Genomic DNA, 14,346 nt, shown 5'->3' on the forward strand with positions numbered 1-14,346 from the left:
ATTAATATTTCAAGGGGAATTGTAAATTACAAATTAAACAATAGTTAAAAGAAAAATAGTGGTGGGTTATTTGCTCTGGTGGTTGGAGCATAACTTTAACCACTGCGTTTCGAGTTCAAATCCATCTATTTCTCTCATCGTAGATAATATTAGAGAAGATAGAGAAAGTTTTGTAGAGAATTTGTCAAATTCAAAGGAATATGAATCTTTGTTCTTAGAATTAAATATAACAACATGTGAGAGAGAACTTAATTAATAACAAATGGCGACAAAAAAAAAAAAGTGTCACGTGAATTTATAACACCACGCAAAATACCAAATTGTGAAGTATGATTCTGTTCATTTCAGTCCAAGCTTGGTTGCACTTTTGTCAAAGTAAAGATCAAACTAAACTGCCCAAACTGGTTTGACGTGGTTGGTTTTTGAATGATTTGTTGAATTTTGCCACCACTGCACATTCATTATTCCCTAAACTCTAAAATACTTAAGTTGATAAATATTTAATTAAAAATAAACTAGATTAGGTTTGTCGTTCTGCCAGGAGGTTAGGAACTATGAAGATTCCCAGGGCTCAATGAAATGATTCCGAACTCAAGCATCTGTGTCGTTATTAGATATTTTGTTTTGGTGCAATACTGAGTGTATACATTTGATGACTGGGTATAATCTCTCTAGACCGTCACAAAAACAACAGTAGATGCCACTACTCAACTTATGAGAACCAATAAATTCAGGGTGTGCGGGTGAGTTCTATCAGTTCTCACGTTTCCTCCCCATTTCAAAAGAGAAACAGTACTCTCTCTCTCTCTCTCTCTCTCTCTCTCTGAGCAATGGCATTCTCCTCAGTACTCTCTGCAGTCCCAAGAAGGTTAGCAGAACATGCTTAATCAATCAAGGTTTTTTAGTTTTCAGTTTGTGCCTCTGTTCGTGTACCTTTTTCTAGTTAATCAGTTTCTAACTTTCTATGATTAATCAAGTTTTACTTTTTTCGCTAATTAAACTTACGAACTGCAACCTCTCTTGAGTCTTGACTCATCCTAGCTATCTACCAAATTATCAAACAAAACTTTTCTCATGATAGAATGAAGCTAGTTTCCTCAACATGCTGATTGCTGACCCAGCTTTGCAAATGTATACTCAAAATAAAAATGGCTTCACAAAAATACAAGTTCATGGTGCCTATCCTCTAATGGAAAATGATTTCCATCCTCTTATATTCTCCTATTGCACATCTTTATTTGTTTATCTCTCTTGATTCTTCTTTGATTTATTCAATCTAATGACTAAAAATAGAGAAGAGTAATCATTTCATTTACTTAATTTGTCCAAGCTAGAGATTTATGCGTAGACGCTAATTAAGCCGGCTAAGGCAAATCTTTGATTCCTCCACTATTTGGTTGACGAGCCACTGAGAACATGATTCAATTTGGTCATTGGAAACAATCACTACAAGAAAAGTGAGCAACAGTCCTAATTTATTAGTAACCATTTAGGTAACTTTTGTTGTTGAGGTAACAACGATGTTCAAAGGAAATAAAGGTGTAAAAAAAAAGAAAAAAAAGAAGGTAATAGTTACGTCTCAAAGGCGGCAAACGCATTAATTTTGTTTCGTCACTATTTTCTCATTGGCAACATCGTTGTTACCCAAACAACATCTACAAAAAGAGTTACTAATTAGGGTAAGTTTTTGCTCACTTTTCTTATAGTGAAAGTGCTCATTCCTCCTAATTATTGCATCATCTGTTATGTATATTATGAGAACACCGATGTGTATATTAATAAATTAATAATATGATTCTTTGAAAGAACCTCATTAGATACACTTAATGCTGGAAGGAAGATTCGAACTTGTGTGCACATAAAAGAGAACGTTATTCTAACTAGCCAACTTATCTAAACTCATGTCTGCTAATGTAGTTCATTATTGTGATTCCGCTAAAACCAGCTTTACGGATAAGCAAATGTGTTTCATAACCTTGCGATTTATACAAATTATAAAAAAATTATGTGATGACGAAATGTAGATCACCGTCAATCTAAAACTCTGTAAATTGCAAATCCTACTGTTTAGATAATATGCATGTTGAAATTTTCAAAAGTAATTATTATTTTGTAACTGAATGCAGGTTGGAGGGAAAGGTTGCTCTGATAACCGGAGGAGCCAGCGGCATTGGAGAATGCACAGCCAAAATCTTTGTCCAGCATGGGGCCAAAGTCGTCATTGCAGATGTCCAAGATGATCTGGGCCATTCAGTTCGCGAGTCCATCGGGCCATCGGACTGCACGTTCGTCCACTGTGATGTCACAGACGAAGCCCAAATAAAAGATGCCGTACACAAAGCCGTTGCCACATACGGAAAACTAGACATCATGTTCAACAACGCAGGCATAGCTGACCCAAACAAAGCCCGAATCATCGACAATGAAAAGGCAGATTTCGAGCGCGTGCTTAGCATAAATGTCACCGGAGTTTTCCTCGGCATAAAGCATGCTGCCCAAGCCATGATTCCTGCGCGGACGGGCAGCATAATTTCAACTGCTAGTATAAGTTCATATGTTGGTGGTGCAGCCTCACATGCATATTGTTGTTCCAAGCATGCAGTTAATGGCTTGACAAAAAATGCAGCCGTTGAGTTAGGTCAGTTCGGGATCAGAGTGAACTGCTTGTCGCCGTACGCGCTCGCAACGCCGTTGGCTCGGACTTTTGTGGGGGTTGAGGATGAGGAGCTTGAGAATGTGATGGGATCTCTAGCCAACTTGAAGGGCGTGACACTTAAGGCAGTGGATGTGGCAAATGCAGCTCTATATTTGGCAAGTGATGAGGCTAGGTATATTAGTGGGCATAATCTCTTGATAGATGGGGGTTTCAGCATCCTTAATCCCTCTTTCAAAATGTTTCAGTACCCTCAAGAGCCTTGATCTTTTTTTTTTTTTGGTTCTTCAAAAAAGAAATCGATTGATGACTTCGTCATGGCAGTCTATCCTTCAAAGCCTTGATCAGTTCAGCTGCTATAGATTTTCTTTCTTTCTATTTACATGTTTGAGTTTGAATTACTTTTAATTGTTATAAGTTCATCCTTAAATAAATAAAAATAAAAATAAAAAATAAAAAAACAAACCGGTTTTTATGTACCTATCGGAGTAAAAATATTCGGGTCTTCCAATAAGCAATCTTGTAATTGTGCGTTTTAGAAGGTTGTACATCATCTTCGTTTGCTACAATTTTGAGCGAAGAAGAGTGAAGAAAGAGACTTCCACGTTCAAGTTATATTTTGACATCTATGTACATTTCCTAATATTTGATTGTTAATGTGATCCCTATATTTTGAAGTTGACATTTTTTTATTTTTTTTAACAAACGATATTATTTACACTAAGAGGAAGGGGGTGAGCTCAGCCTCACAATTGACTGACATGCAATAATGTGGCTGAAATTCGCCTTTGGTGAGAATCAAACCCAAGACATCTCACTTACAAGTGAAAAAGAATACTACTAGACTGTAGTGCTAAGCGGCTAATATTTATATTTTATCCCATCAGCAATTTTTGTCCCTTGTAACTATTTTGACGTTACTTTGTCGTGTTAGCATAGTGTGTCATTTGTATACATTAACCCAAATTGAACTGAAAGAATCAAAATTGTTAATAGATTAAAACACATGAATCAAATTAACCAAATTTAAAATACAGGAATAAGAAAGTTTGTAACCCTAATCAAATCAACCGTATTATCGTCACCATCACAATCACTATCACTTTGTTGTGACCATCACCAATACCATCCTCCCTACCATCACCACTATCCTGCCACCATCATTAGAAACATAATCACCGCCACCCCCACCACCATCTTCCCACTACCCACCTCTAATACCGCCACCAATATTACACATGATGACCCACCACTATTTTAAAAAAAATAAAACTTTGAAACTAGTGGAAATGCCCATTTTAGCAACCGATTAAAAAAAACATTGACATCTATGCAAATCTATTAAAAATCATACTAAGTCTCACAAACTCTCTCAAATTCGATATTAAGATCCAAATAAAAGTTACTCAAAGCCCGTGTAACTATGCTTTTTGCGCGGTGTTTCTGGAGTGACATGAGTCCATCCTTCAATTTCACTTGGCTTGACTGACATGGTTTTGGAGTATGCCCTCAACAATTGAGGTGAAGATGTTGAATTGAATAAGCCAAAAATGATGGTGGTATTGTTTGATTCCACCACATCATCAAAACCTAAGTCGATGACTTCTTTTTGGGCCAACTTAAAGATGAGATCTTTCAGCACGAAGCACTTTTCAACCGAATGACTGATGACGCGGTAGTACTTACATTATCTTGGGTTGTTGGTGCGATTCATCTCTTCCGGCCGTTTGCACTTGGGTAAATTGATCACTTTTTTGTCGAGCAAGTCCTCTAACATGGCAACCACATCGAAGTTGGGGAATGGATAAGTCTTCTCCTCAAGCTCCTTTAAAGTGTGTTTACGTCTCTCTTGGTCACAAAAAGCTTTGGTCCGCTTCACCTTGTCTCGTGTAGAGATTTTAATGGGAGCTGTGTTGACCACCATCGCTTCCTTAACAGGCTCACTCATAGATTCCATGTCGTGGGTGCGAGTAGCTAACTCTTCGAAAGTTTAGGGCTTGATACCTTGAAGAATGTAGTGCAATCCTTAACGCATGCCTTGTGAGCATATCTCGATCAAGGAGATTTCCAAGAGTCTGTCTTTGCAGTCGAGACTTAGAGTGCGCCGTCTATTGATGTAGTTAATGACTGGCTCATCTTTCCATTGCTTTCTACTTGTGAGCTTCATCATGTTAATGGTGCGACTTATGCTGTAAAAGCCGTTCAAGAACTCTCACTCCAATTGTTCCCAACTGTTAATGGACTCGGGCTTTAGGTTCGTGTACCAATTGAATGCATTCTCCTTCAGAGAACGGACAAACTGCTTTGTGAGGTAGTCTCTCTCCATTCCTGTATTGTTGCAAGTATCGACGAAATGGAAGACGTGCTGCTTTAGGTTCCATTTTCTATCGAATTGTCTTCTACCTGTGCTCTGATGGTGTTCGCAATCATGTCTTGGAGCTGCTGATAGGAAAGATAGCCCATCGATATAACTTCAATCTCCAGCTTCTGCTTGTCTCTGGCCTTATTTGCCTGACGCTCATCTTCCTTGCCAGACTCCTGGTCAATTTGATTTTTCCTTAGGTCCGGACCGGCTCCTTCATCATGTTGCGCCTTCAACTTGTCCATGAGCGTAGCAATATGCAAGTCTTTTATTCGACAGTTCTGGTTAACCTTACGATCGTCTCATTCATCTTAGCCATCTGTTCTTCAATAGAGGTGGCGCTAATGGCCATGACTTGCTTAACCAAAGGATGTGACCACCCTCCAGACATCGAATGTGCTGGAAAAGTCTCTGTGCGGCGGTTACTGGTTGGTGATCCATGATAGGCTCCCACACTTACGTTTGCATCTGAAGCTGGTGACAATGAGTGCTTTCGTGAACCTTCTAACGCTAACGAACCTTGCTTGCCGCTCTGAGGTGTCCTCGTGCGTGCCATAACATCATGCTTCGGTGGGCTCAACAAGGCCAGGCTAATGCCGAGCTCGCGCCTCTGACACTCCCCTTGCTCTCTTAACGGCACCAACTTTGAAGTGGCATGTTGAAGAGTGGCAACCGCCTTTGCCTTGCTCCAAGTTGTGATGCCAATGGATTCTCCGCTTGCGGTAGAAGTGCTGTCACTTCTTCCTTTGGTTGCGAGAACGACTTGTCCTTTCTTTGATGCTATTGAGTTTGGAGTGTGCTCGGATTTCTTGAATGGAGAAAGAGATGAGAGGTAGAATTATCCTTCTGGGCGTGCCTAATTTGTAATCACGAATTTCCTATAGCAAATGAAACAAGAACTCATGTACAAAATAAATTTGTATTAATGTAAATTTAGGGTTACAATCTCTTTACAACTTGATCATCCGATTCGATATCCGAAATGTAAGGTGTGTAATGTTGTTGATCAAAGGGTCACGATGACTTGATCTTGTATGAATGGATGCCGTAAGGTTTTGACTCTTGGCAATGGAGTAACTGGCACGTGTATGGGTGCTTAGTGGTTCTTCACGGGTTTTATGAAGAATGCGAAGAGCTTTACGAGTCTTCTTGAATGTTTGAGTGTTTAGGGGGTTTGAGTGCTTGAGAGCTTCAGAGTTTCAAAGCTTCAGCGTCTGGGCGTGAATGATTTTCTGAACCTTTTCCTTTGTCTTAGAGCCTCCTATTTATAAACTATCCAAGCCTTGACTATGGATAGATTTGACCTTGATTTGTGGCTTGGTTAATTGACGAAAGAACCAGGACTCGATTTGTGGGCCAGTTCGTGATTTGACTCCATCAATTATCATTTGATTTAATTAAATTAAAATCAAATTATTCTTTTCCGCCAAGTGTTGACACATGTCATTCTTGATGACTCGTTCGATTTTATTGAGTCACACACCATGTGTACAATTTTGTGCAATACATGGCGCATGTGACGTATGCCCTAGCACGCCGAAGCTTTAAAGCATTGATGAACATTTATTTCACCGAAATTTTGATGTCTACATATATATAAAATAATTTTAGTAAAATAATTTCAATGTCCTTCCATATTCAATGGTGGAGCCACCCACAAGACTCATGTGGGCTGTAGCCTAAAGAGGTTTTCTATAAAGGTAGTGTTATCTATATACTCATTTTTACTTCTCACACATCATTTTCAATTTTCGGCTGTCGTATCAAATGAATTGAAGATGAATGAAAAAAAATTAATAAGGGTGTGTTGGAGGTAAAAATGAGTGTGTGAATAGCACTATTCAATACAGGTCAATATTTAATGTATATATAGCAGAGGATAGGTAATAAATAATACGTTTTATGCTAAAAATTATAAATTAGTTCTATCTTTTGTCCCCCTTTATCCTATTAGTAAAAGAAAAAGATCATTTATCCTATGCGATTTAGCCTCTGTGCTTCTTACTCAAGAAAATAAATTTTTTTTTTAAATCCACAATTAGATCCCTATCTCCGCATTTTCTTCCTTTCCTTTGCGATTTTCTAATGAATGTCACATTTGGTAAACTCTTAATCTCTTTATTTACTTATTCTTGATTTAATTTGTAGGTAAACTATTTATATGGTCCTTGAATTTATCGGTTAGGGTTATGATTTTGAGAATAGTTTATATTCTGTGTTGTTTTTTTATATATTAGCAAATATAATTTTATGGTATTAATTTCAGATAGCCCACCCAAGCAAAAAAATCATGGCTCCGTCCTTGCATATTCATTCTTAGGGATTTGGATCCCATCCGAATCTAAATGTGGGGATCCTAGGGATCCTCATATCTTAAACATTCACCATGCATTGTGCAGACATAAATCATTTGACTTTTTATTTATTTAAAATTAAACACAAATAGTACCTAACGAAAACTGACCGCATGATATACGATGAACTAGAATGTGAGGATCCTAGGGATTCCCACAAAGTGATTCTAGAGAGGATCCTCTTCCCATGCTTAGTACTTTCTCTAGTTAATGCATTAATATACATAATTACCATATTACCCATTTTTTTAATTGAATAATCAAATTTACTTTATAAAAGGGGACATGCTTGTCTTTTCACCATCTGGTTGATAAGATTTCATTGACAGCATTCTCTTACAAATTATCTAACTAGAGAAAGGTCATGTTGAAAAGTTTAAATTGGTATGGAAAGGTCTTGTTGAAGAGTTTAAAGTTGTCCTAATTAATTTGGAATTGAAACTTCAAGTAAATGCTGATACTTAATTAGCACTCATAGTTAGATTAGAATTGTGTGTAAGTTTCCCACATTGATTTTAGTAGGGAATTCACTAGGTTTGTTTCAATATAAATACTTAGTACTCATATTTTTGTGCTTCTCTGATGCAAGACTCTGACAATCAAATATTTACTCTTCTTGGCTAGCAAACTTTACTTCTGATAGATACGAAGCAAATGTATCTAGAGAAAAATTGGCTTCACATAAATATAGGAGTTTTGTTCGTGCCTATTTCTTAATGAAAAATAATTTCTACACTCTTGTTTTCTGCTTTTGCAGTCCATTTGTTTATATCCCTTAATCTCCTTTGATTGAAGTACTGGATAAAAGAAAAAGGAAAAGATGAGCGCATAAAGAGAAAAGAGAGCAGAAATCATTTCCTTCCTTATTTGTTCAAGCTAGAGATTGATATATAGACGCCGAGGCTTCTTATTAATTAGGCCATGGCTACATTTGAACAATCACTTGAGAACATGATTCAATTTGGTCATAGGAAACGACGGCGCTCATTCGTCCTAATAATTGAATAATCTGCTACATTATGTGACAATTGTGTGTAAAATAATAATGATGCGAAGAAGTAACTCCATGAACTACATAACACAAATATGTTTGAACTTGAACGCATAAGAGGAGCAAATTGTTCCAGTGAAGCCAAGATTTACTAACGCGTGCAGTTGATGAATGTGATCTTGGGAACAATATCGGCAATATTGATGGTGAACCAGGTTAGGCTTAAAAAGCTTATCATAGTACATGCTATTCTTTCTACACGTCTTGGGCTTGAGTTACTGGGCTTGATCTGCTTCCTTAAATTGGGTTTTTGAAAAGTTTCGCTAGTTCTAGCTTAAAGTATTAGTTGAACGATTGGGTATTCCAAAAGATTGACATTGGCTCCAATGATTGAATATTGAATGGGTCTTTGAAAAGATTGGTGTTAGCTTCAGTGATTGAATGCAGACTGATTAGATTCTCGAAAAGATTAGCGTTAGCTCAAGTATAATGACTTGACCGGCTCCTAATGTAGGAATTGGTTTCCCTAGCGATCCCATGTGGGGCCACTCATGAAGAGGCGTGTTGAAGAATAGGATCTCACATTAGAATATAACAAAATAATATATGATTAATATGCAGGAGTTTCCACCCCTAGTATTATCAAGGTCTTTTAAGATAAAACTCCGCACCTAACAATAAGTGGTTAAATTGAAGATAATATCAATAATATTAGTGGTGAACCGTTCTGGACACTTAAAGTTAATCACACTACAAGTCTGACTCTGCTGAATTGTTTAATTTGCATGCACTGAGACAAAATACAAAAAATATTCGATCCACTAACAGACAGCCTTTTATGCATCTGCACTATCCTAATATTGTATCTGAAAACTGCAACAAAAACTATAATATTTGAACTAAAAGTCACTCTGATTCTCCAAATGCAATTAATCTACCCCAAATTAAACATGCAGAAAATATAAAAAAATTAAATTCATCCCAAGGGTTGTCGACAATTAAGTCAAACCCATTATTTTGTAATCCTATGCAGGACAAAATGTGGTCCAGGAAAAAGAAAAAACAAATATAATCCTCCATACCCTGTGATCCTTGCCAGGCAATTTGATTTGCAATATCTCCTCATCTGGTAGTAATTGGGACGTTTCTGCTCGGCTTTTATCTCTGACTAAGTTTTTTCTTGTTTAAAGCAAACGTACTTAACCCTACGATTTGTATATACAATTGGAATCCTAAAATAAAAAAAATGCAACCTAAGCATGAAAAGAAAGAACACTTCCAAACAAAATTTAAAAGCTTCAAACCCAGAATTTGTCTGTCACATGCATTCAAATCGGGTTGCGTTAACTTGTCGGCGACCTAACCAACATTTCTCACTCCATCCATGACTTCCATTCTATTTATAGACGTACATCACATACACTGTTTGATTCATGCCTCAATTATCTCCATACATTTGCGTCAGTCACTAGAATTCTAAGATGATGAGCAGTTCTTCCTCACTAGTTCCGGTTCCGAGTCCCAAAAGGTACGCTTAGTTTTCGTCCCGTTTCAACATCTAGAGTTCGAGCAGGTGTTTATAGGTCAAGTGGTTAATATATTACTGTTTATAACCCTACACTTGAGGTCCAGAGCTCGAATCTCTAAGTTTTACATCTATTAACATACGTTTCATTTGTCGTCATTGATTTTGCAGGCTAGAAGGCAAAGTGGCAATTATCACTGGAGGTGCTAGTGGAATTGGAGAGAGCACTGCAAGATTGTTTGTCTTCCATGGTGCCAAAGTCGTCATAGCCGACGTCCAAGATGAACTAGCTCTGTCCCTCTGCAAAGAACTCAACTCAGACGGAGAGTCCATTTCGTACATACGTTGCGATGTCACTATCGATTCGGATGTGAAAAATGTTGTAGACGTGGCTCTGTCAAAGTACGGAAAGCTTGACATCATGTACAACAATGCAGGCATATCCGGCAAATTGGACCCATCTATTTTGGGAGCTGATGCTGAGAACTTCAAGCAAGTGTTTGATGTGAACGTCTACGGAGCTTTCTTGGGCGCCAAGCATGCTGCTAGGGCAATGATCGCTGCTAAAAAAGGTGTCATTCTTTTCACTTCGAGCGTGGCATCAGCGAGTTGCGGCGAGTCTACACACGCATACACCATGTCAAAGCACGCGGTGGTGGGACTTATGAAGAGCTTGTGTGTCGACTTGGGGCAGCATGGGATTAGAGTCAATTGCATATCTCCGTGTGCCATGGCAACCCCGTTGCTGACGAATCTTATGGGGATTGAGAAAAATACGGTCGAGGAGTTGATCTGCGCTTCCGCGGTGTTGAAAGGAGCGGTGCCAAGGGCGGAGGATGTGGCGGAGGCTGCGGTGTACTTGGCGAGTGAGGAGTCTAAATTTGTGAACGGACTGAACCTTCTTGTGGATGGAGGTTATAGCACCACTAATCAGTCTCTTAGTATGGTTTTGAGGAATTTAATGTCCTCAAACCAGGCTTTGTAAGCATTATTCATTTATTGTGCTACTACTAGCTAGTCTGCTATGTTTTGATCCTTCGCGCTTTCTCTTTTTGAAGTATGAATCTTCATTTCAATACTCGTCATTCTCTCTTTTATGAAACACTGACCTAATGAGTTGTAACGAGTTAATTACACATGCACTCTTATGATTTAAGTGAAATATCAGTTTATAGTATCAATTTTTTTTTTGTTTGAGAGAAAATACGATATTCATTGAAAAGAGGGAAATGTACAATGCAAGATGAGGATAGGGTGCATAACTGAGCCTCAATAAAAACGTTGTCAGAGATTTTCACCCGGTCTAAGAGAAATAGAGTGTCCGCACTTACAAACTTAATTAGAAGTAACTATCCTCATTGAAACGCTTAAATAATAGGACTAAAGGGAATCAAATAGAACTATCTTGCACTAGCACATCCGCGAGTATATCAGGTGGGTGTTCCCGCCATTGCACCTCCAGTTGGTGACCAAGTCCAACACGAGCGAGCCTATGTGCAGCGTAGGGTATCAAACCTAACCTTTTGAAAATGTTATAATGAGACCTCAATTTGACGATTATAGGAGCAGTCTTATCATAGACTTTTAATTTGTTCGATTCACATGGATAACTAATAAATGTTTCAAAATCAAATTAACTTTTTTAAAAGATGGTCCTCGGACGATGATGAAAATAATTAGTAAACGGTTCTGATTTTGACATTTGTATTCAGAAATGATCAATGTCACATTGTCGTTAAAGGAGAAATGTCTCCTTGTATGTAAAGATTCAAGCAATATCCTTTCTTTTATTCCAAAATTTCTTATGTAACATAAATTAATGAATGTAAAATAAATTGTTGATTTTCTTGTTACAATATAATAGATGAAAGCCATAAATCATAAACCCTATAATCCAATAAGGGCATAAACCGCATTTGCTATAAAGCTTTCTATACAAACAGTAATTCTTGTCTGCAAAACTACCACACGCACCAAAACCCTAATACAAAAGACTAGTTCAACATAAAGATTTTCCAAGAAGCCATCTCGAAACGGTGGTATTCAATCTTCTTCTCTCTTAGTTCCTCATAGTTCTCACTGTAGATAGGACGAGTCTTTGTCGAACTGTTTAACTTGAGAAGAGAGACCAAAGATGTGTATATAGAGGTTAGTAATTGCTCCTCCTATCAAGGTAGCACTTACCATTAGTTTCCTAATCAAAATAAACTACATCTCTTTCTTTTAACAAACATGACGTTAGTGAGTTAAATTGTTAAGGGATCAGTGAGGATCGAAACTCTAACAGGATACATATACATAATTGCTTTCCACCATTGCTAAAGTGTCATCTACAAATAAAATAAATAAAACTACCTCTTACTTCAAAACTTGAGTTCAAATAATTTCCTTCCATTATGATTAATTTAGATTTAATCCATACTAAGTCCAATAATAACAAGTGTCCATTACGCAGAGAAATTTTAAATATAAACATAAATAAAATGGAAGTCTTAAAATAGATATAATAACAATAGTTTTTTTACTTATCTGAAAACATATATATCACAACAATAGTTTTATCTAAACTCACATTAGTACATTACGAAGAGCCTAGCTTAATTAATTTTAACATAAGAAAAAGCTAGGGAAACTTTGTACCGTATTAGCTAATATATCATATGATGAGTCAAATGATGAGTACATATCACGTCAGTGAATGAATATGGTGTAACTATGTGGTCTCTCTAGTAATATTCTAATATATATTCCCCACTCTCATCCACTTGATTGTTTGAGCCAGCTTTTGTACAAAGTATTTCTATTGATAAGTGCTTTTGTTAGAAGTAGTTTTTAGTTAAAAACATATTGAATTTTCTTTTTCCATTAAAAATCTAGGTATTTTTCCAGAATAAGCACTTGCTAGCCCCGATAGTTTATAGATTATGTTCCAGAAAAATAGTTTCTATAACCTAAGAGTAATGCTATTTATACCATATTTTTATACTATATTTCTATACCATCTTAGGTGGCATCTGATGTGGGCAGCCACATCATTTGAAAAATTTGCAAAACCCAAGGAAAGAAAGGAGAAAGACTCATCGTATACCACAATCATCATTTAATTAACTAGTTTTTCTTAATTATTAGTTTATTAAATAATGAACTAAATTTAAAAATATGATTAATTCAAATGATGTGGCTGTCTACATCAAATACCACCTAAGGTGGTATGAAAATGTGGTACAAAAACATGGTATGAATATCATTACTCAGAACGTAAAACATTTGTAAGTAAAACATAATTAGAAAAGCTTTTGATTGTTAACAATTCCATTAGCAAATTCCAATCAAGAGAATGATTTATATGGAATGAATTAACTGCCAAATGAAATTTCAATCCAATATTGCATTACGATGTGTAAGTATTTTTCACAAAATAATGCATTATTTGATCGAATTGTCACGACAAAGTTTTTTCCCAAACAGACTCAATTTAACAAATAAAGCCCAGGGTTTTGACAATACAGTGGCCCAATTTCATCCCCAATTTCTGTACATTAGCCCAATAACCTCATAAACTCACCAACAGAGATCTCCTATAAATATCCCAAAACCCTAACTTCCGTTGCCTTACCCTCTTTTCGCCTCTCTCACGAACACACACACTCACCCGCCGTTCGTCTCCACCCAGCTCCGCCGCACAATTCCACCACCACCATGGGTCGCGTCCGTACAAAGACAGTGAAGAAATCCTCCCGCCAGGTGATCGAGCGCTACTACTCGCGCATGACCCTGGACTTCCACACCAACAAGAAGATCCTCGAGGAAGTCGCCATCATCCCCTCCAAGCGCCTCCGCAACAAGATTGCCGGATTCTCCACTCACCTCATGAAGCGGATCCAGAAGGGCCCGGTTCGTGGCATTTCGCTGAAGCTGCAGGAGGAGGAGCGCGAGCGCCGCATGGACTTTGTCCCCGAGGAGTCGGCCATCAAGATCGACGAGATCTCCGTGGACAAGGAGACCCTCGACATGCTCTCCGCTCTCGGTATGGCTGACATGCCTGGTGTCAAGCGGGTCGACCCGGAAGCTCAGACTCAGAATCTCGGGTACGGGCGTGGTGCACCCAGGAGGTACTAAAACGGAGAATGACCGGGTTTTGATGCTATAATACATTTGGTTTTTGAATTAGGAAGAAGTTTGTTGTGTGTTTAATTTTACTGTGGAAGTAATGCGTGTGACATTTTTGTTATGGGATTATGTCAATTTTGCATTTAGAATGGAAAGCGTTGCATTTTATTGAACTCGTCAGATGAATCGTATTGGTGATGATTGTTGCTTCTTTCGGTTAATATCACTGTTGCTTTCGGCTTCAAGATTATGAGATAGCCCCTGTCATATGCTCCTCCTTGTTCGTATGATAGTGAGATAGCCCCTCCCTGCCTTTAGACGAAAAATGCCCTCTTCTACATCCCCTTGACA

At 37.7% G+C, this 14,346-nt stretch overlaps 3 protein-coding genes across 3 annotated transcripts; all 3 read left to right on the forward strand.

The window, feature by feature from the left end:
- Nucleotides 1-730: 730 nt before the first annotated feature.
- On the forward strand, nucleotides 731-3,118 carry LOC103454216 (secoisolariciresinol dehydrogenase-like). The gene is made up of 2 exons (XM_017337473.3): nucleotides 731-868; nucleotides 2,127-3,118. Exons 1-2 carry the CDS (start codon nucleotides 831-833, stop codon nucleotides 2,917-2,919), a joined length of 831 nt encoding a protein of 276 aa, XP_017192962.2. The 5' UTR covers nucleotides 731-830; the 3' UTR covers nucleotides 2,920-3,118.
- Nucleotides 3,119-9,698: 6,580 nt separating this feature from the next.
- On the forward strand, nucleotides 9,699-11,066 carry LOC103414919 (short chain aldehyde dehydrogenase 1-like). The gene is made up of 2 exons (XM_008353278.4): nucleotides 9,699-9,888; nucleotides 10,057-11,066. The coding sequence occupies exons 1-2, from the start codon at nucleotides 9,842-9,844 to the stop codon at nucleotides 10,868-10,870; spliced, it is 861 nt and encodes a 286-aa protein (XP_008351500.3). The 5' UTR covers nucleotides 9,699-9,841; the 3' UTR covers nucleotides 10,871-11,066.
- Nucleotides 11,067-13,469: 2,403 nt separating this feature from the next.
- LOC103454099 (small ribosomal subunit protein eS17w-like) lies at nucleotides 13,470-14,168 on the forward strand. The gene has a single exon (XM_008393687.4). The coding sequence runs from the start codon at nucleotides 13,585-13,587 to the stop codon at nucleotides 14,002-14,004; it is 420 nt and encodes a 139-aa protein (XP_008391909.1). The 5' UTR covers nucleotides 13,470-13,584; the 3' UTR covers nucleotides 14,005-14,168.
- The last annotated feature ends 178 nt before the right edge of the window (nucleotides 14,169-14,346 follow it).

This window comes from Malus domestica, chromosome 14 (genome assembly GCF_042453785.1).
Source record: "Malus domestica chromosome 14, GDT2T_hap1".
NCBI lineage: Eukaryota > Viridiplantae > Streptophyta > Magnoliopsida > Rosales > Rosaceae > Malus > Malus domestica.